This window comes from Lytechinus variegatus, chromosome 2 (assembly GCF_018143015.1).
Source record: "Lytechinus variegatus isolate NC3 chromosome 2, Lvar_3.0, whole genome shotgun sequence".
In the NCBI taxonomy this organism is placed as follows: domain Eukaryota; kingdom Metazoa; phylum Echinodermata; class Echinoidea; order Temnopleuroida; family Toxopneustidae; genus Lytechinus; species Lytechinus variegatus.
In genome coordinates this window covers 4536265-4559879 of record NC_054741.1, presented here as the reverse complement: position 1 = coordinate 4559879, position 23615 = coordinate 4536265, and the positions used below count along the sequence as shown (strand labels likewise).

Here is a 23615-nt window from a genome sequence, read left to right as displayed (position 1 = left end):
TCGGGATCTTCTGTGTACGTTGGTATCTCTGTCATGTCTGTGCATCTATTGAACTGCGTCCATTATAATTTTGACACGAAAAATTAAGGCACTTTAATTTGATACACCCCTAAGCGTGCAGGGTGGCCGATCAAAGCATTGGGAACCAGGGAACCACTTTTAGTTACCAGGGCTTTTTTAGTATTTCGGGGGCTAGATTAGATTTAAATCGCCCCAGCCCACAGGCGCGGTTCTGGATTAAAAGTTTTTTGTTTTTTTTTGAGGGCCGGGGGGGGGGGGAGGCGCGGGCTTGAGAAATTTTCGACGTTGGTTTATTCCATACAATGAAAATAGCCTATTGTGGGTAGCCATATACTGATCAAGCACCTAGTCCCCTCTCCCCCATAAGAAATATTTACAATATCATGCGAGGGAGCGTCGCGACCGAGCAAAAAAATCTCATTTTCAAAATGCACGTGATTTTTTCATGCATCATGCAGGGCCTAATTGGTATTATAGATGTAGAAAAATTTGGACATATACCCCCTCTCGCCGGCATGGATCGACACTCCTGACTCTAAACTATATGGTTTAAATAAGCTTAGCCTCATTTTGGGTGATTTCAAGTTCAGTGTTGACCTTTAGGTGTTGGCGTTAGGTCAGTTTTTACATGAGTATAACACCAAACATAAAATGAAGATGTCCTGAAAAGTCACTCACTAGTTTTTGAGATGTCATGTGATCCGGCTCAGTTTAATAAAATCAGAATAGGTTTTTGAGCTATGGGAAGCAATCCAAATATGCTTGAAACACCGGACTTGAAATCCCCCATTTTCTAAGAAAATTAAAAAAAAAATTGATTTCGGACAATTAAAAACTTCAATGATCGCATCTATCTATCTATCTATTATTCTCATCATACCCATATACTTGCCTCTTTTGTCCATGCGCCGCACGCACAAAGACAATTAAGTTAATGTAGATGTAGTCTGAAAGACAGACCTTTGGCTTTCACACAGTGCATATTGTTGTGAATTAGTGAGACTAGATTCGCTCATAAAATGTGGATAAATTCTACCAGATATAAATAGAGAATTGGAGTATATTTTCAGCCTTAGATCTTACGTTAGACAGGTTATTACTGTTTAAGTGTAAATTCTCAGTCTGTGTTTGCAGACTAGTCATAAACCTTTCTGTAATTTGCGACTGGTGCATTAGGCTAGCAAGCTATACTGGGGTTGTAAACACTGAAACGAAAATCTGCAACGAATTCTTATGAATTTACCTTTGAATCAACTTTGAGTCAATATTTCCTTATTAAGTACATTCTGCGGAGGTGAGTTAAATGGATGGCTACCGATTGAATTTTACCGTATTTCTGTTCATTCGAGGGTGTATTTTCAATCATGTTGAGCGCAAAGACAGCTCAGCGTATCGACGATTTGTCGTTCGACTTGCATTTGCATAGGCCTAACGTTACATGTAAACAACCGAGTGAGAACTAATTCCGGGATCTAGGCCCTATAATACGGTAGATCTAGGCCTACTACACTAGTGACTAGATCATCTAGTGAGTGATTGTATTACTTTGTGATAATTGTCAAACTCATGAAACCATAGAGCATTTCATGTTATTATTATGTCCTTTATATGCCAGACAAAGGGATCGACTTTATCGCAAATTGAACATGTTGAAAGTTACAAACCCAAACCTAACGACGTTAAAAATTCGCCAAAGGCAAAGTCAAAGACAGCTGGCAGCCGTCTGTTTCGAGGAGTTTTTTTATTTTTTTTAATTTTTTATTTCTCCTCGTACACAGACGGCTCGCTAACGCGTACCCATCATTAGGGGACTTCCAATGCAAAATTCCCCCGTCGGGGCTCTTCAATTTTTGTCTTTAATGAATAAAAATTTTGAAAATTAACGCGACCAAAATGCAAATTTATATTCCCTCTTGGCATTAATTGCCCAAAAACAGAGAAAAATGAAGTTAAAAGGAACAAAAACAGTGACTTACCTCGGCTGTCGCACAAATTCACTTCCCCGTTTTATCCGATCTTAAGTACATAAACATATGGCCATTGAGTCCCCTGTACAGATCGCGCTAGAACTTCGGTCTCTGTATTTGGTGAGTGAAGCCAACGGAGTTCAGCTGAACAACCAACAAAACAGAGACCGAAGCTTTTGGTCTAAGTCAAAGAAGAAAATTTTCCGGCCATTTTAGCCTTTTAAAAGGCAGCGGAAAACATATCCAACTGTAGAGAATATTGGCTGATTTAAATCACGTTGATTTAAATCGTGATTTAAATCGCGATTTAAATCACCATGATTTTTTAAAAAAATCATTGATTTAAATCACTTCCATTGAAAAATGTACAAATCATGGACAAAGTATTTGTTCAATGCAGTTTTAATTCTTCAAGTCAACTGAAAAACTTTGAATTAACTTTATATCAATAAAAGATCAACAAAGTCTTCATATCTACTGAAAACAAATTAAAATCAAATTAATAAAATCGGGTAATTCCTTAAAAACTACAGATGTATGTTGTCAATAGGTACTCATTTTTTGTAAATTATGTCGAGTTTTTCTTCTGAAATTTTACATTCTTTGTCAGTTATTATTAGTCAATTTCTTTCTTAACAAAGTTTTTACATAATCCAAAGACTTTTCAGAGAGCAGTTTGTAAAAAAAAATATATAATATATAAAAGTCAATGAGAAAAGGTTTGTTGGCAGTTTTCCAGTTTTGATCCTTCGCCTACACATAACTACTTCTGTCATGTAAAATAAAAAAATTATACCTGCATGTAATCAACATATTTAACATGCCTCTTATTTCGTATTGTTACATTTATCATACATTTGATGTTTTAAATAACATAATTATAAAAATCACATTAACATAATGTAGTACAGTCATAATTTGACTGTTGAGAAAAGCTTTCTCTTATAAACCGTTTAAGTCACTGCAGCCCATTTTATGTTCAGTGCTACAAATAATGGAAGTTTTGTATCTGCATGTAATAATGGAAAGAGCTCTATAACAACAATTTGCAAACTCAGAATAAACATTTAACACTGCATTTTAATGTTAAGATGCAGGTACTTCAGTTACAATCATTGGCAGTTGTAAGCTGTGTCTCATTGAAAATAAAATACTTCTTTTTGTAATACTTAAATGTACATGTATGTTGTAATTTAAGCAGTTTTGCAGTTTCTATCCTTTAGTTAAGTTAAAAGTAAGTAGATTTTTTTCATACTTCATGGATCAAACAGATTTTTTTGTAGAAAATATGGGAATAAAAATTGTAGATTAATGTAAACGAATCACACTAACAGAATGTAGTATAGTCACCCTTTGACTTAGACAGGAATAACCGTCGTTTCTGGGGATTTATTCAACAATTTCTGACATTTTACTATGTATTGGTGAGTGAGCCAACGCAGTTCAGCGGAACAACCAAAATACAGAGACTGAAGCTTTTGGTCTACCTTTGACTAAGCTATCTCCTATATGTTCTCCAAAACTGAGAGTTTTGCATCTATACCTGTAGCAAGAGAAGAGCTTTTTATCAAACTAAAAAGATCCTAAACATATACAGTTGTAGTCTCTCTTTGACTATTGTAAAGCTGTGACTAATTGAAAAAAATCATTGATTTGAATTATTTCTCTTACAATATACATGAATACTAGTAATTGGCAAAGGGTTTGTTGGCAGTTCTGATAAGGGATTTTTTCTCTTGGATTTTTTAAATATGTGAATGAAAAATCCCAGAGGGGAATTTTCTCTACTCACTGGGAATTCCCTAAGGAATATTCCTTCATAGGCCTATGTATGATAGAATTAAGTTCAGATACACATGTACATGATTCCTCAAATTTATTTTTAATTGTCAATTTTTACTGGATTTTAATTACAAAATATGTGGTTAAGAACAATATTAGGGGTGAAACGTATAACATCAATATTGATGTCATTGTAAGAGTAAGGGGGGGGGGGAAATTACCCTTTTTTCGAAGGAACTTTTAAAAAATAAAAAAAATAAAAAAAATCTGATTTAAATAAAAAAAATCTGATTTAAATCAAATCCGATTTTTTTTATTTTTTTTTAAAAATAAAAAAAATTGCCAACCCTGCATTCAATGAACAAGGTTATGATACCATATGATTCTCATCACGGCAAATCGGTCAAGAAGGGTCTTGTTAAATGTCTGTTCGACAGAGCAGCACGTATTATAACTCACCCGCCTGAACTCCCGAAAGAAAGAGCACACATACGTGGCGCCTTATATAGCAACGGCTACCCACGCCGTTTTATCAAGAACACTTTCAAGAAAAAACAACCACCAAGGGATCAGAAGGTTTTCAAGACTTGTACAGTCTTGCCATACATAGATGGCCTTTCACAACAACTTAAACGCCGATTAGAAGGTCCGGTATCCGAACGGTTTTCCGCTCGGACACCACCTTACGCAAACAGCTTGTACGCCCCAAAGACCCTATCCCTGATCACAGACGTGATGGCGTAGTATACAACATTCCTTGCCAGGGATGTGACGGGTCTTACATCGGAGAGACAGCCCGACCGATAGTTGAACGCATTTCTGAACACAAGCGCGATGTTCGGTTACAGCGAACCGACACATCCGCGGTGGCAGAACACGCTTGGGAGAAGCAACACCACCCAGATTGGGAGGGTGTACATTGCATTGCCAAAGAAAGACATTGGTATACACGCAGGATTAAGGAGGCTATTAGTATACGTCTTTGTCCTAACAACTTCAACAGAGACAGCGGGATCGACATCCCCGATTTCTGGATGCGAACCATCCGACAGCACAATACCCCCTTACCTGGCAGTGCACGCCGACCCGATCGTTCCCGGCCCCAATCGAGGGACCGCTCAGCTAGTCAACCCCCGCCCACGGGAAACTAGCGAGCCCGCCAATTTTGGTCTCATTTGCATATTGCCGACCCACGGCGTATTTGCATATACCCCCGGCTTATTTGCATAACTCCTGACCAATCACACAACGGATCAGTGCCCACCTATTGTTCTCGCGTTTGTGCGTACGGTCTTGGAGATTAGTATAAATAGAGTACGATATCGGAAAATCTTTGTCACTTGATAAAGAGTTGCAGCGGCACTCGAAAGCTCGTGAACTTGTAAGCTAGTGAACACTTTTTGCGAGAGTGATCACGAATTTCCTAGAAAGCCAGTGAACACTTTTTGCGAGAGTGATCACGAATTTCCTTGTTGACCATAGTAGATTGCGAGACAAATGAATACCCTCTAGCGATTATTTCAATCCGCAATAATGAACCTATTTAGTAGTCTCATATTGCCCCGAGTCGAAGACGAGGGCAATGTGGGTCTAGTGAGGGAAATATTTTTTGTATCTCCCGAAAGTAACGCCAGTCAATATTATTATTATTACCTGTTCAACTCTTTCTGGTACATTAAATTAACATATTGATAGATAATATAACTAAATTGTTGGACTTACCTTGGTCAAGCCTCTAGTGTCAATTCTGCACTTTACCATTATGACGTACTTACAAGCGCTCGGATCCAGTGTTGTCTTTATTATGATGTATATTGTTGGTGCGCGGATCCTTATGAAGCGTATCTCTTTATACGCACCCACAAATGCGCTGGGGATTGATGAGCTCGGAATACGGATATTATGGACCGCTAATTATTGTACGTAGGTGCATTAGGAAAATTACTCTTTTCGGGGAGGAGGGGTGTACGAATATTATGGTCACTCGTCATTCAGCTGATCCCTGACCGAGCCATTGTGACGTAGTTTATGTTGAGTTAACCAGTTACGACAGACAAAATACGCGTTTATATCATGTCTCCAAAATGCCTCATTCAGGTAATAATACTTGTTATTACATCTGGTAAGTCATTGATAAATATGATGAACAGAATCAGGCCGAGAATACTTCCTTGTGGAATTCCACTGATCACATTGGCCCAGGCTGACTTAGCATCATTAACGACAAATTTGTTGTGTACGTCCAGTGAGAAATTCTTGGATCCATTTAAAGTAATTTTCCTGAGAAACCATATGAGTTCACTTTACTGATCAATCTGCTATGGGGGACAGAGTCAAATGCTTTGCTAAAGTCCATGTAAATTACATCAATTGGTTCTCCCAAATCGAGCATACGGGTCCAGTCTTCAAGTTGGGTGAGCAACTGCGAAGTGCATGATCTTCAAGGAATAAACCCATGGGGGCTATTCCACGGTTACTCACGTTACATTTGGAGACACCTTGACTCATACTTGGACCTGTAACTCCATTATTATTGATAGGAACTTAACATCTTCTTATCACAACAAAGTACACAGTCTGACTATCCTTTGTATAAAAACAAAACTTGGGAAATTTTATTATGCTCCTGGCAAATCTTTGGAATGTGTCGGTTACTCACGTTACATGATTTGGACATGCATGAAATGAAAAGTCGACATAAGTGAAAAGTCTCCTCATGCAAGGCTTTTATGAAAGTTGATTATATCCATTTCAAAGAAGTATATTAGGGAGACAAACTTTGTATATAATTAAAAAAATAAAGAACACATGGTTTTTACTTGGGGTGCAGATAATGTGGTTACTCACGTTACGGTTACTCACGTTACATTTTGTCCATGTATGGTTAACAACACACATGTCATTAAAAATTCAATAATGTGTGTAAAATTCATTGCTAGGAACATCAAAAAGAGATTTTATACCAAAAATTGGAACAATTGGAGCTTTATTAGGGTGTAGGAGGGAAAGTATGATTTCGCTTACTAATTATGCATAAATTAGCATAATCGCTTAGTACCAATTTGCATGAAATAAATTACTGTATAGTATTGTAGATTATGTCCAAGACAACCTGCACGCAAATTTTCGGCGTGATCGTGCGGCCAATGGCCGAGATCTCAAGAAGGGCCTGGGAGGCCCCCACCCCCCCCCGGGCCATATCAACTCCCAAAATACCCCGGTCTAGATAGGGTTACAGGTATAAAGGGCATTCAATGTGTTGTTCGAACACTCTTCGAACACTCAGAAGTTTGGTTAATCAAAACCAAGCCTTACTAATGCACTCTCGCATTGTGAATACTTCTACTAATATTCATTTTTGTGTGTGATAATGTGATTGTATGACTACTGATATTTTGATGAACAAAGAGTCACATCAAAGAGGTGTACCCTCATTTTGCTTTTAATTAATCAAAAATAACTTCACAACTCACCATGAGACTTAAAACTTGACATCCCACAGAAAATGTTACCTAACTGAATAATTTTTACTGGTTACTCACATTACCTGATGGTTACTCACGTTACAAAGTTACTCACGTTACAGTTTTTCTTCATCATTTTTATAAAAAATTGTACTTTTTAATGATTTTGATAGTCATCACTGTGTCAAAGATTGTTTGAAGGAAGAGAATTTAAAATCCCACCAATTAACTGTGAAGAATTTTTCTCTCAGAAAACAAAGTCAGTTTTTTCGGTTACTCACGTTACATCACCTCAACAGGTTGCAATATTCAGTTTTGAATGAGTACTACAAATTTACTTGAAAAGCTGTTGTGTATTTTAAGTAATTTGACCCTTCTAAACTTCAGAAATATATAAAGTGGTATGTTGTTGCAATAACAATATGGTAACTAGAATTTAATTCGTCATGCGGACGAATTAGGTGGTCTGTCATGATTTGTCATTCAGTGTCGGCTAATGTATGAAATAAATCATTTAGATATATTGATAATCTTGATCGTAGACATCCTAAGAATTAGTTTTGACCATTGCTAAATGTGATTATTGATGTGGTGATGACAATCGTCAGACATACATCTTCAAACAGATACATACAAGATAGATGATTATATATATATATATAGATGGATGGAGTGGTGGATGGAGCGATGGATGGATCAAGTGATCGATTGAGAGATAAATGATAGGTGGTTATATTAATAAAACATAGATAGACAGACACACAGACATATAAATAGATAAATAGATAGATAGAGACAAATAGATTGATATAGATAGATAGCCAGACAGACATACATATATAAAGATAGATAGAGACAGGCAGATAGATTGATGGATATATAGAACGATAGATAGATATACATATCAAAACAGATAGATATGTTATATTAGACAGAGAGAGAGGGATAGATAGACAGATACATATACAAAGTAAGTAAATAGATAGACATATATATGGATAAATAGATAGATTTATAACAGATAGCGGATGGATGGATATGATTAGATAGATATAATATACGAAAAAAGTAATTATAATCTGTTTTATTTTGCAATATTTTAGGTATTAATTATTAGAATTGTTATAACTGATCATGCACAAGAGAGTAAAAAAAAAATTCATGTTCACCCGCGGACTCGAACCCCTGCCCGCATGATTGAATGAGATGCAAGTCTGACGCCTAACCGATTGAGCTAGCATATTTCCCATAGACTTTACACGTAAGCAAATTTGAGAATTACAAGTCCAATTTTGCAAGTGAAATACGGGCATGATCCTGGCATCTGATCAAAAAATGAAGGGCACACTTCCGAAAGCTTAGAATCTAAGCTACAACATACTAAAAGCTTAAAGAAAACTGACAAGAAAAAATGGAGATATGGCTCACGAAATAGCGGAATGTCGAATCTAGTTTTGAGAAAAAGTCATGTCCCATAGAGATTACACGCAAAACACATGTGATATGAAAAAAGCAATTATAATCTGTTTTATCTTGCTAAATTTTAACTTTTATACCTTTTAATTATCATAAAGGATCATGTAAGAAGTGGCAAAAAGAAAAAAAAAAGTGAAAAAAAAATCATGTTGTTCACCCCAGGACTCGAACCCGCGCCCTTTAGAAAGCAGTCAAAGCCACGATATTTCCCATAGAGAATACACGTAAGCAATTTTGAGAATTACAAGTCCAATTTTGCAAGTGAAATACGGGCATGATCCCGGCATCTGATCAAAAAATGAAGGGCACACTTGCAAAAGCTCAGAATCTCAGCTACAACATACTAAAAGCTCAGGGAAAACCGACAAGAAAAAATGGAGATATGGCTCACGAAATAGAGGAATGTCGAATCTAGTTTTGAGAAAAAGTCATGTCCCATAGAGATTACACGCAAAATGAGGAAAAATGACATGCCTCTTTTCATCGCTGTTTTACGCAATGATGCGTTTCTCAAAACAAAAATTAATGATTACTGAGGAGAAAGAGTACATTCTAAACTACAACATATCGAAATCTGGGCGAAAAATAATCTATATTCGAGAAGTTACAACCAAATTTGCATACATTTGATGACGTCATTTTTGAAAAAATGAAATTTTTAGTTTAGGCGCCATTTTGATGACGTCACGATATAATTTAGGGACAATGGTGACATGAAATCGAATCTACAACTCATACTCTATCGATATATGAAAACAAAATTGGGGGTCAACGGACTATTTAAAGAGCTACAGTGAATTTTCAATAGGCATGTTTTTGCCCATATATGGCCTATAGTGAGAGCTCGCGCGCACACGTGCTGCAAAGTTTAACGGGTGTTAATTTCGTTATTAATGGTCGTAGAAGGTTGATCAAGGTATCAAATTGTTCAGAATTTTATTATCAATGAAATGATGGAAAAAAAATGGTGATTATGTGTTGCGTTTAGGCGTTACGCGCGGAAACACGCGCGCATGCGTGCGTGCGCGCCAAATTTTGAAATGCTTAAAATGACCTGAAACGTACTCTCGTTAGGTCAACAAGTGATTTTGAGAATTTTGAAATTTTGACGTACGCGCGCGTCGTGACCTCCAGGTGACCTTTGATGACATGACCTAATGACTCTTAACTTGAAGTTGATGTGATGTTAATTTGATTGATTTTTGATAATTAATAATGGAGATATGATTGATAATGTGATTTTACAAAATGGCGCCTAGATGACGTCATGACCTGATGACCTTGAAAAGCTTATTTTGACGTGTCCATGACAGATCCTATGTATGACGAAAAAATCAGCAAAATTGATTCAGCCGATTCGGAGAAAAGTTGTCGACAAGAAAATCCGTAAAAATAAAGAAAGAAAGAAAGAAATAAGAAAATTCTGACGAAATTAAGAGGTGATCTGTCAAAGACAGACCACCTAATAAGGCATATTTCATTTTTCACTATTTTTCTTGTATTGTGGTACAAAATGGAAGACACAACTTTCGACCATTTTTTTCAAAAGTATACATATGAAAATAAACTTTTTATTTCTTGTTCCTGAAACTATCATGTATGAAGGACTTATAGTATTAAAAAATTCAAGAAAATATTGAATTTGAATTTTTAAGCTCATGTCCACCAACCTGTGGAATTGCCCATGTTGAGTATTGGATATGAGATTATTCTGTAGCATATGTTCCATAATGACATCCCTCACACATGACTCCATAACTTTGCAGACAATAGAAGTGAGGCTTATAGGCCGATAGTTCAAAGCAGAATTCCGGCTCCCTTTTTTGTGAATTGCAGTAATATTCGCAGATTTCCAATCCGAAGGGAGAACGCCTTCGTCCAGTGATTTACGAAATAGCATAGTAAGTGGTATGGATAGAACAGATGCACACTCTTTCAAACTTTAGGATGAATCATGTCAGGTCCAGGTGACTTATTAGCATTAAGATTCTTCAACTTACTAGCAACAGATTCAGTTGTCAATAATACATCTTCGATGAAAGGTCCATTAAATGTCTTTCGACACGGAAAATGAGAGACAGTTTCATTGGTAAAAAATCCTTAAAGTGCTGATTCAGGATGTCAGCTTTACCCTGGTCAAAACTAATTCTGGTCCCATCATTCTTCATCAACGAGCCAATGTTACTCCTCAATTTTGTCCTGCTATTCACATGTTTCCAGAACATCTTGGGATTAGACTTCACCTTCCTCGCGATTCTGAGCTCATGTTCACGTGCCAGGGAGCGGGTGGAACTGTGAAGTTTGTCTCTAATGCTAGAATATCTAAGATAATTGACTGGTGAGCGGCTCCGAATGTAGCTTTTCCATGCACGACGTTTTTCCTGGATTCTGCTAGCGTCTTTCTTGTTGTATACAAGTTCTTCTGCTTGTCTTTCTTTGGTACAAGAGTACATTGTAGGAATACTTGTTGTACTTTACTGTCATATAGTTTGAGAAATCTACACCAGCTTTCAATACAGTCCAATGGCAGTGACCTCCTTGGTGCTCCGAACTTCGTTATTGTATGCTGAGCATGCAGTTGCAAATATTCTTATTTTATTTTCATTTTCAGGGATTCATACATGTATTAGGAGATGAAAAATCTCATCTTCATTACACTTCACATCAGCCCCGACATCAATCTCGGAGTCTGAAGAGGTCAAGGGACGAATGCAGAGAATAAGAGAGATCATATCAGACTAGTCATGTTAGATGTAGAGGTTGTACCTGGTCGTTCCCTTGGCAGTGAACAATGGGAGTTTGTCCTGGGTAAGTTTGTCTGTGTTTTTATTTAATTTCTGAGTATTTAGTTCTTATTCTCACACGTATTGTAGTCGCTGAGCAAAACTTGAGGGGAAAATTGCAACGTGAATTTGTCCTTATTTTGATATTACAAAATCCATCCTAATTAATAAAATAAAAATGTGTTTTCAGTTATTGAAACCTGAGGCTTAGATTTTCTTGTCATGTCAGGGTTGAGAAAGTACACTGCAAAAAAATCAAAGAATTGAAAGGTGAATTGCCAGTACATCTACTGCCCACTCATCCACTCAACATATGGTCTACTTTCATTTAGTCTAATGCCATTCCATCCATCAAAATTTTGTCTAACAACCATTTGGTCCAATAGCCATGTGGTCAAATCATCACTTCGTCTATTATCATTTTGTCTCATTTAACCTGTTGGTCTTATATCTATTTCATTTTCATTCATTTTGCATAATTTAAAACTAAGTCTAATTAGACCAAATGGTAAATGGACTACATGTACATGTAAATGGCTATTGAACCAACTGGTTATTGGATGGAATGGCATTAGACTAAATGAAAGTAGACCATGTGGTGGGTGGATGAACTGATGGTAGACGAGTTGGCGATTGGGCGAATTGGCATTAACAAATTAGAAATATCAATACTAAACATTATTTGTAAGGCTTTCTATTGCCAGGGCCAGACCAACAATCAATGGCACGACTTGTGGTTAATTTGGGGCTTACATTATTTTTTGCATCTGATTGTTGTTTCATGGAAGTCTAATGGCAGAAGGTTAAGAACGTCTTCTTGCTCCCAAATACAGGCCTGTAATCTCAAATGCTGCTTAGTGTAAGCTGTGGCCTAAAGTCTCACCTAACTTCAATAGTTGACTGTTACATGTAACTTTAGTCTTAAAATGTTATGCTCTTCAGAAATACATTTTAGGAGATATGTAAGTTCAGCCTCAGTATGAAAATTAACCTACAGGCAAATGCTAGTAAAGTCATGACTTTACATATGTGAGCGTCAGGCCATTACATTGTACGTGTAAAGTAATTCAATCTATCATAAATATATATTTTTGTTGCTTTTTAGGAATGACATTTACCCAAGCAGTAAATATTCTTCGGAGACAATACAGGATCATTAAGGATGTCCAGGTCATTTATTGTGAATCGGTAAGCCTAAAAATTATGTGCTATTCTTTCATATCATTTGAAATCAATACAAACCAACTGCCTACAATGTTAGATCAGCCATGTACTTGTCACTATGGGTGTGTTTATACTTCCTTTGCGAGGACAGAATCAGCGTTTTTAAACGTCGATTCAAAACGCCGATCGTAAACGTGGTTCTGGAAGAGCTGTTTTGCTTAACCTTTCAGAGGCGAAATCACGATCGCCAGCTGGCTTTGCAGGAAAGCGAGGTCAAATTGGGCGCGCCTTTTTTCGAAAGTTTTTTTCCGAGTGTTGTTATTATGTGGAGATAACATGGAGCAATGTGACTGTATTTGCCCGCGGATTTTCATATCAACGGAAGCATGTACAAAATGACGTCATTAAAACACGTTTGCGATCGTGGTTCTGTTTATACTTCCCCAGAAAGCCTGATTCTGGTCAAACGACGTTTGCAAACACACCTATTTGTGAGTTTGCAATCAGCGTTTTGGAACAGCGTTTAAATAAAAGTAAGCATGGATGCAACTGTGTTTTGGACTAATCACGTTTGGAAACGCTGATTCTGGCCTGAAAAGTGGAAGCATAAACACGGCCTATGATTCTTGAAACATAGACTGAAATGATTGCAGTATTACAAATACATGTATATATGAATCTGTATTTCTTTCATTCTAAGGTTAATTGCTACCTGTACATACAAGATTGTATTCAACTGTGATGCCTCCCTTTCATCCAAAAATTGATCTTAAAATCATAATGAGCATGCCCAAGGCTTGCTGCAATAAAAAATATATGCAGTAAGATTACATGTTTAATGATTATTGTCATTGCTAATATTTGTTGCTGAAGAAAATGCATCTTGTGGTTTTGGGGGTTTGAAGGTTTCTAACCACTACACTGCTATTTCACAGGTTCATATATTATTCATACTTTGAGTAATTTCTTTTTTTTTATTCCTCAGGTCCCACTTACATTAGATCTGGTGCTGAATTTGACACAGGATGGAATCAAATTAATATTTGATTCTTACAATCAAAGGCTAAAGGTAAGGATAATTCCTGAATAAGATTCCTGACTTCATATTTAACCCCAAATGATTGTTTTTGGTAATCAGATAAGATACAGTAGTGGGAAGAGTTAAAATAATGGATAATCAGAGGTAAATGAGAGTAGTTGCAGGCAGCAAACAGTTATTTCATGAGAAAGTCATTTAATCAAGGTGAAATGGCACCATATTATCATACATCTAGATCTGGTATATAAATGTAAACTTACATCTATCTTTATGAAATCAACAAAAGTCAAAACCCATAATTCTGATGAACTTTTACACAAAGCATATGTGGACAATGTGTTAATATAAAATACCAGACATTTGATGGAATTCCGTGCTTATTTTGCTAATTTCTCAGCAATAATACATTTTCTTCCAGAGCCATTTGGCACATAATTTTCTGTATAGATACAAACACTTGGGTGGTGATTTTATTGAATTTTGTTCAAAGTGGTATTTACCGTAACTCGAGCGATGGGGGAGGGGGGGGGGGACACCTGCCTAATGCTATACAGGCATGTGTTGCTGTATTGTCCCCCATTTTCATTTTATGTGATGACATAGTATTTGATATGAAATAACAATTATCCGCACCCCAAGTTGCCTCAACTTGCTCTGTCATTTATGCAAAACAATGCAAACATCTTTCTTCCAGGGAAGAGAATCCCTCTCTATCCTCCTGGTGGCCCCCTACCTCCACCGTCCAAACAGACATTGTTATTTTGCCAATTGATTTTTAGCTCCACCAAAAATGAGAATTGCTATTTTGCCAATTAATTTGTAGCCCCCCCCTTGTAGCCCCCCTCTAAGTTAATCTATTCCCTTGAGCTCTTTAGCTTAATAGACCCTGATTTTTTTTTGACCATTTAACTCCTTAGCCTGTATTGAGATAGGCAGAGGCAAAACTATATACTCATGATATTTAACTAGACGATGAGGGGTTCATGTTTGTAAACAATGTATGTTTTTGTTTTTATTTCTTTAGATCATTGAGATATACGATCTGCACAAAATCAAGCTCAAGTACTGGTAAGAAGTAGTTTGATATAAAGCTGTGTATAATGTTATGACATAATAATTGACTATGAAAAGCCAAAGTGTGCATCTCGATCTCTTCTTTTTGGTCACTTATTTCACTGGAGTTGATATTTGCAGATATTGATAAGCTTTGTTGTTGTAAATAGTGTTATACATTTAAAATGCATCTTTTTTTTATTGTTCTGATAGTGGCTAATGTGTTCATGTAAACGCAAGGGGTTGAAAATTCCTGCATACATGATAATTAATTTGAATGTTAACAGCTTAATAACTTCTGAAAGTTTTTTGAATAACAGATTTGCAGCCATCATAATATGTCAAAGATGGTGGGTATGTTTTTTTAGTTCTTCAAACATATTTGACGGTGTAAATCTGAACATGTTTAGGAAAAGTGATCAGGACTGGCTTTCACATTCTGTTTGGTTTATAGGCTATAAAGTTTTCCAAACTGTTGCAAGCAGATTTTATACTTAAAAGTTTAAGCCTGCCAAAGTTGCCAACAACTACCACATATTGTAAATTATGAAATAACAGACTTAAATTGAAGAGTATATGTTGTATATTTTAGTGGGAAGCACTTCAACTCACCGCTTGTCTTGCCGACTATCGAGCAGATCGATGGATCCTTTGGTGCCACTAAGCCCGCTGTCTATGATGCAGCTCAGCAGCTTTTTACCATCAACTTCAGGGGTCTATCCTTTCTATTCCCCATCCCAGCTGATGCCAAGTTTGAGGTAATACCCTTAATTAAATCTTCAGAATAAAGGATCTTATTAATTATAATTAATATCATTTATGAGGCACAGGTTATGCTTATTCAATGGCACACTATATATTACCCCGGCTATAGCTCCAGCTGGTAAACATGCTCGGGGTATTCAAGGAATGAATCCTGCCAGGTACCAATTACCTCACCTGGGTTGAGTGCAGCACAATGTGGATCAGTTTCTTGCTGAAAGAAATTACGCAATAGCTGGGAATCGAACCCATGGCCCTCGGTTTCAAAGTTCATAGACCAATCCACCTGGCCACAATACTCCTTATCATACAATTGATATGAATGCAATCAAACAGAAATAAAGGAAGGGGGGGCAGTTTCTTAGAGATGTTTTTTCATGTACTGTTATCTGTGTTTTTTTCTTGAATGTTAAAAAGATACTGTCACCTTGATTTGTTGACATCTGGGTCCTGTTTCATAAGGACTCATTGTAATAACGAATGCACAATTTCTATAACAAATTTACTATCAGCCAATCAGGTTGAAGGATTACAGTAGCTTTTAACTATTACAAATTTGTTATTATAACAAGTTTTATGAAACAGGGTCAGTATCTTCAATACAATTTTCATTTTAAATTGTAGATCTATTTACCTCCAGTTATTCAAATCATCCTGGTGTTCAGCTGAACCCCTGCCCTTTATATTTATGACAATGTATAGATACAAAAGCATTGCCAACTGGGATTGGTCGTTTGACTATTTTATTCTCCTTTTCTTTGACAGCAACCTAGTGTACATGGCCTAGGGTCTATTCCACTCCCCAGCAAGACATCGGTTCAAGTCAGTCGTATCTACATCTATGGTGGTAGCAACCCTCAGGAGTCGAAGTAAGTACAGTACTTGGGTTGGAGGTATTTGCCCCCTCCCCCTCAGATTTTATCACCAATTTCAATGGATAATTCTAAAGGTTAGTCTCAGACATATATAATTATTTTTTGGGGAGTGATATTCAGATCTGTATTAAGTGAATACTGGAAAGATCAATATAATTGAAATGTAGTCCATATAAAGAAAATATGTTAGCTCATAAATTTTGTTGGTAAAAGGACTTATTGGATTGAATACCATCCCGATTTTTACATGTTCTTCAATTGAAGAAGCAATACTCTGTAAAGCTGTTTTTGTACTGGAAAGACTGTCCCAATTCAAACAAACCCAGAAAAAATAAGTTAATCAACTAAGGAAGGCGATAAGAACTTAAGGCTGGGGCGAGCATCCGGGGATTTTCAATCTTGAGCCTAGCAGCTGAACTGCTGATGAAAACATTGCACTAGCCCCCTGTACAGCAGCGCTGCATTTTGGCATGCCTACAATGCATGATACATAAACATCGCATTCATACTTTGTGCTGAACGTTGTGATACTCGAGTTTACCTATTCGTTATCTTTCTTTCTGAAATTTTCAGTGCTATTTCTGACATCATTTCACTTTGTTTTTAATTCTTTGTTCTAAGGTCAGTGCTGTCGTTGTTATGCGGATGTGACGTCTCTCTGCCCCCGCCTTTAGAATGCATATGTAAATTTTGCCTGAAAGGGAGAGTATGAATTTTAGACCTTGCTAAAAATGTCCTGTTATTTATCATTTATTGTTTGTCAGAGCTCCACCCATTCCAAGCAGTTGTTTCTGCGGCAACGTGTTCTGTGAGAATGTGGAGACCCTCGAGCAAGATGGTGTCCCTCAGGGATTGAAATTTCACCTTTTAGTAGATGGTAAGAACTGAAGTGATGACATCAACAAAAAAAAAGTTTTTTATTTCAGTGTGGGCTGCCTTAATGTAGAGCATCATGAAAAACATCAACAGCCTGTATTTGTTGGGAAACGGTTCATGGAGGCCTGAGCTTTGGCCATGTGAAAACCTACCTAGCCTTATTGAAGCGAGTGCAAATTGACTTGATTTTGAAGAGTTATGAATAAGGCCAATATTCATACATTTTAAAGATAAACTCTGGTACTGGTAACAATAGAAAACAAAAATTCACAAAATTAAATCAAAACTCACATGGAATTATAGAAGCCATAAATAAATGATATCTGCCAAACAATTTTTAAAGAATATTACAGGGAGATTACATGGAACTTTTACCTTGCAAACCTATGACTATTTATTTATTAAATTGAGAATCATGTATGATGGAACATCATCATTTTCCTCTAAAATCAAGTCCAGATGACTGAATGTAATCCTGTTGTCTTTCTTTGATTTTAGCGTCTGGCCAGAGCAGATCACCGGATGCAAAGAGGCTTGCGGTGGTGAGGACAGTGACGTTTGGAGACTCCTGTCAGGATGTGATGAGTAGTCTAGGGGCACCCAACAAGATCTTCTTTAAATCAGAAGATAAGGTGAGAAAAAGAACGGAAAAGAAAGAGAAAGAAAGGAGAGAGGAAAGGGAGAGGGGTTGAGATGTGAAAATTTTAGAGGAGTTTCCAGTCAGGATGTGATGAGTAGTCTAGGGGCACCAAACAAGATCTTCTTTAAATCAAAAGATAAGGTGAGACAAAGAGGAGATGAGAGAGATAGAGAGGGGGGGGGGGGACGGGAAGACACAGACAGAAAGAAAGAACAATATCTAGAGCAATACAATTATTTCAATGCATGAAAATAACAAACCATATCATGCCCTTTTCTCACAGTAGATGAAAATGTGCAAGCCACCATTCTTTGTTATCACCTAATGATTTCTTAGAGAAGATAATGATGATTGTTCTGTAGGTATTATCTTTGTGCATTGACTGGTAAACCCCCTGTGTTGCAGAATCTTTGGCTGCTCACATTGAACCCTTCTGTGTGGTATGATAATTTCTATTATTTAGACTGTTATAATATTTATCTGATCATTTTTGAAGGAAATGTTATGTAGCAGTCTAAAGTTGTTTTATGTGTTTTCTTGTCATTTATACACACATATTGGATTTATGTTATAAAGCATAGCATATTTTTTTTCATTGAAGTCTTTCTTTCTACATGTCCAAAAATACTTATTAATTTTGGCTCTTTTGTCAGCGGCATGAATATTTCATACTCTTACCAAAAGTATAATAATCTGACATTGCCCATATTATAGTGAACAAAAAGGGAGCAAATCTTCAACTGGTCAAGTATCCCTAATGAAAGCATCTCTTTCATTTAAAGTACCATGAGCCATAGATCCTAACAATGAACTTGAGCATGGTATTGTTTGTGAGGAGGGTTTTATTGATCCTTTTCACTCCTTTTTTAATGAACTTCCTCTGTCTACTGGAGGCTGTATTGATTTTTTTTCACTTGTTTAAAAGGTACAATAACTTGCTCTCTTAGTGGTTTTGAAAGTGAATTTATTAAAACTAAGGTATAACTATGAGAACTACAAAACTAGGGGACAAAGGAGCTTCATATGGGAAGTACATGTACATGGTTGTAAAAAATGCCTACAAACAAAACATGTGTATGTGTGTGCATTATTGATGCAACAAAATAATTGAAGATTTAAATTATGTCATCAATGTGAGGAGGGTTTTATTGATCCTTTTCACTCCTTTTTTCAATGAACTTCCTCTGTCTACTGGAGGCTGTATTGATTTTTTTTTCTTGTTTAAAAGGTACAATAACTTGCTCTCTTAGTGGTTTTGAAAGTGAATGTATTTTAAACAAATAGAACTATGAGAACTACTAAACTAGGGGACAAAGGAGCTTCATATGGGAAGTACATGGTTGTATAAAAATGCCTAGAAACAAAACAAGTGTTGAATTCTGTTATCCATATGGTACTATTTATACTGGTTGTTAATCCACAGTTGTTACTTAATCGCTGTGGTTATTTGTAATTTCTTCAAGTACAAAGATGAAGGGGGCAACTTCTATGGACCATTTTATTACTGCATGGAATTTAATGTGTAATTGGATGTACAATTTTGCAACATTTACAAGCAAAGGATTAATGAGCTGTAATATGCATTTGTAAGCTCAATGCATGGGGCATCATGGTATAGTGGTTCTGACTCTTGTCTTTCAATCTGAGGGACGTGGGTTCGATCGTAGCCATTGCATATTTTCCTACAGCGAGAAGATTGCCCACATTGTCCTCCACTCAACCCAAGTAAGGTGAATGGGTAAGGTGAATAGGAAGAAATTCCTTGAATGCTTGGGTGCCTATATGGCTAGTTCAGCTAAAGCTGGTGAAATAAGAGCTTCTATATAGCTCTTTTATCTTCAGGCAGAATGCTCTTAATAAATCCAGCTATTAATATTATTATCAATATTATTATCAGTAGTGTTATATTTGGGTTTTTTTATTATTATTATCAAAATTATTAGCGGTATTATCGTTATTATTATTATTAATTGTACTTTTGTCTTTGACTATGAATGATAGATGAGGATCCACTCTAGATCATTTCACAAGGATCAACCCAGGACATCAGACTACTTCTATAACTATTTCACAATCGGAGTTGTAAGTTTATTTGAATTTTGTATTGTAAGCTCTATATAATAAGTACTGCTGGATAATGTACTGCAAGTTTTCAAGGAGGCCATTAAATCCCGTTTGTGTTACAAATAAGAGGACAAGAATGACATGGACTAAGCCGATCGTTCTGAGATTTGGAATTGTTTTAGTGGCACAAACATGGAGTAGTGTGTGTGTGTGCACAGCAGTGCTTTGTAACCAATAGGAAAAGGCGTGTTTATCAATGTGGCATTTGGGGGATACAGATTCAGTGGGATTCGGGGGGGGGGGGGGGGGAGAAAGAAGAAAAGGGAATTGCATTCATTTTCTCTTTATTGATTTTCAAAACTCATGTTGATTTCCTTCTTGACAATGATATTCAATTTGATCTCATTTTTCCTTTTTTTCTTGTTACAGGACATCTTATTTGATGCTTCTACTCATTGTGTTAAGAAGTTCATCTTACATGCAAACTATCCTGGTCATTACAATTTCAATATGTAAGTTGGTCTTAAAATTGTCAGTCAAAATAGAGATTTTGTGGCAAAAGCTATTTTGTAAAGCTCAGTGTTGATTGCGACCTGCTGTACAGGGCCTCCTTGAAACTAGTTTGATAAAGGAAATCTAATTTTAGATGTTATGAATTATATAACCTTGATAATTTTTAAGCAATCTGGTTGATAGTATTAAAATAAGTATTTTTTTATAGATCAAATGATACCATTCTAGTATCCAACATTTATCAAGTAATGCATTTTGAATAAGCCTTGATAAGAATGATTTCAGACATGATGTTTATAATTGTCTTTGAATCTAATTTCTTCTTGGAATATATTGAGAGATTTTTACTCCAAGAAAAGTTCTTTTTGTATTTGCTTAAAAATTTCTATAAATTTCTACATTGTTTTTTATTGTTTGAATTATACTATATTTCAATTTTAACGAATTTGACGATTAGGACCTCCTTGCCTGAAGCACAAAATGTTAAAATAATGGAATTCCACGTGTTCAGGGAGGAATGAAACTTCATTTCACATGACAATGATGAGAAAATCAAAATATTTCATATTTCAAACAATAAAAAACCAAAGAAATAGTGAGTGAATGACATCGACTCTCTCATTTGGATGTAGCTGGCTTGTTTATATAACTAAAGTGAAACTTTGAAATGTCATAACTTTCCTATTTTACATCCGATTTTGATGAAATTTTCAGTGTTATGCTTGTTGAATTTTTCTCTTTTTATTCAAATCAAGTTTTTGTTGGGGTGGACTTGTCCTTTAAGCTTTGACCTGTTTCCCTCTTGTTCCATATTCAAATGTGCACTTTGCTCCACTTTTATTGTATCTTAGATTGAATCTTATTTGTTTGTGTCTTTTCAGCTACCATCGATGTAATTTTGAGATTCTCCTCCCCCATACAAGGTTCAACAGGGAAGATGAGAACAATGAGAGCCCTCTATCTATCACAACATTTACCAAGGTGGGCCAAAGGTCATTCTCATATTAAAGCAAATAAACATAAATTGCAGTTGTAACAATCAAAGAATAAAATGAATCAGAATCTATGGAAATGACCACCCTCGGTGCATGTATGTATATTGATGAATAATAATTCTGAAATTCATTGATAAGAAAAATAAGCATGGTCTTCTGTTACTAGATCAGTCTCATTCCAATCGTTAGTGATATCTGTGCCCACGCGAGTTTTATCTGTTTAGGTAATCTTCAGCATTATCAATTATTTGGGCGAAGATTTCAGTAGTTACAAATTTTGGTGTACTGTACTTAAGTTATGTACGATCTGAAGCAATCTCATTTTAGATGATATGGATTAACCACGAGTTTAAAGACCTATTCCAGTTGGCAATAGAATTTATTTTTGCATCCTCTGCAAATTGTTACTATGCCACCACCCCCCCAAAAAAAAGAAAAATATCAATTTCTTTTTTTTTTTCAGAACACAAGTTTTAAGACCTTTTCCAGGTAACAATGGTGTTTATATTTGCACCCTCTGCAAATTCCTCCCCCCCTAAAAAAAAAAAAAAAAAAACCCATCAATTTCTATATATTTTTTTCAGAACAGAACACACTCATTTAGATTTTTAGTTTGCATTGTATCCTTTCAGTATTTTATTGTTCCAATGCCCTTACAGTGGGACACATTGAATCACAGACTGATACGTTCATCACAAAAGCCAGTAGTTCTGAACAGAGCCTCGGCCATGAACACAACTAATCCATTTGGGTCCACATTCTGTTATGGAGTACTAAACCTTATATTTGAGGTGAGTCAAAATCTTCATGTTTTTGGTTTGTTTTTAGAGTAGAGTCATCATGAGTACTTCTGTCCTCATTGTTAGGGTTCTGGTAGAAGACTATTTGATAGAGGATATAGTTTTAAAGTCAGTCGGGTGTAATAATAATAATAATAATAATAGGCATTTATATAGCACCATCTATCTAGAAATATTCTATTCCGAGGCGCACAAGAAAAGAGAAAAATGAGAAAGTTTGGATGAGTGTCAAATTGCCAATAACTAATACTGTAGTATAGTGAAAATTATATCCTTTGCTGTTCTCCATTTTCCTTCAGGTGATGCCCAATAATCATCTAGCGTCTGTTACCATGTATGACCCAACAGTAGCTTCTATGGAGACGTTGGACTGAGGAAGACATTGTCCTGGACTATCCAGACCTGGTCTAGCCAAAACAAGGACTCGCTCTAACCAATGATGTATGGAGGCTACATTAAGCCATCTTGGTCCTATATTAGGCATCTCAATAGTCGATGTCAGGGTTAAATGAAAAAGTGATAGAGTTGTTTCTCATTGGACTGCTGGCTTATAACTGAGACCACTGGATTGTACTGAAGCTATGGTCTTAAACCCCCCAATAGAGCAGTGGACTCGTATCTTTGTTTAAAAGCACTTTTTCAATTAGGGTATGTCTATATTTACAACAGATTTGCTCATTAATTCTGATGCCTTTCATTGACTAATAATTATTGGTCATTTATTTTTAAGTATTCCCCTGCCTACTGTTCAAAATCTATACAGTACTCTTATTGCTCGTTCATAATACCCCCTCAGAAATAAACTTTAATAATGAGATAGCTACAACTGGTAACTTAAAATTAGTTTATATGAGCTTATAAGGAACATAATTTTCACATGTGAGAACCTCACATGCTTTCAGTCAAAAACCCCTTCATTAAAAAATGCCTGCATATACGCTTGATATATATTTATATTGTAATGACAGGGTTTGAGCGAGATATTGTAGATATTTCCCAAAGTAGTCTTTTATTTCCCCCAATTCTTGACAAGGGCAATATTGGTCTTCTGAGGGAATCTCCCCAAAATTGATGCCAGTCAATATGTTTATTACCTACAGCTTTATGATGTGTAATTCATGCTATTATTTGGAACAATTTTCAGTGGTGCTCAAATAGTGAACCCTACCTGAAAATGAACATATTAATGTGTAAAAGTTCTGCCATATTTGATCGTAAAGTCGAGTGAGAAGATATAACATTCAGTTAAGTTTGTTTCTGTGGGCTCACCGTGCATTGTAGTGTTGCCTACATTCAACACTCAGCATGAAGGAGTGCATTTTGTGGTGGGGTTCACTGACT

General features: G+C 36.1%; 1 protein-coding gene across 1 annotated transcript; it reads left to right on the top strand.

The window, feature by feature from the left end:
* Positions 1–1175: 1175 nt before the first annotated feature.
* On the top strand, positions 1176–23016 carry LOC121407116 (UPF0183 protein C16orf70 homolog). The gene is made up of 14 exons (XM_041598046.1): positions 1176–1315; positions 11322–11518; positions 12599–12681; positions 13643–13726; positions 14721–14764; positions 15342–15507; positions 16277–16380; positions 17151–17263; positions 17761–17894; positions 19904–19984; positions 20396–20478; positions 21361–21460; positions 22134–22265; positions 22574–23016. The coding sequence occupies exons 2-14, from the start codon at positions 11455–11457 to the stop codon at positions 22646–22648; spliced, it is 1263 nt and encodes a 420-aa protein (XP_041453980.1). The 5' UTR covers positions 1176–1315; positions 11322–11454; the 3' UTR covers positions 22649–23016.
* Positions 23017–23615: the final 599 nt, after the last annotated feature.

Coding starts and splice junctions, on each gene's coding strand:
- LOC121407116 (XM_041598046.1), top strand. CDS start 11,455: ATGTTAGATGTAGAGGTTGTACCTGGTCGTTCCCTTGGCAGTGAACAA. Junction 17,264..17,760: donor ATTTCACCTTTTAGTAGATG/GTAAGAACTGAA, acceptor CTTTGATTTTAG/CGTCTGGCCAGAGCAGATCA. Junction 20,479..21,360: donor GGTCATTACAATTTCAATAT/GTAAGTTGGTCT, acceptor GTGTCTTTTCAG/CTACCATCGATGTAATTTTG.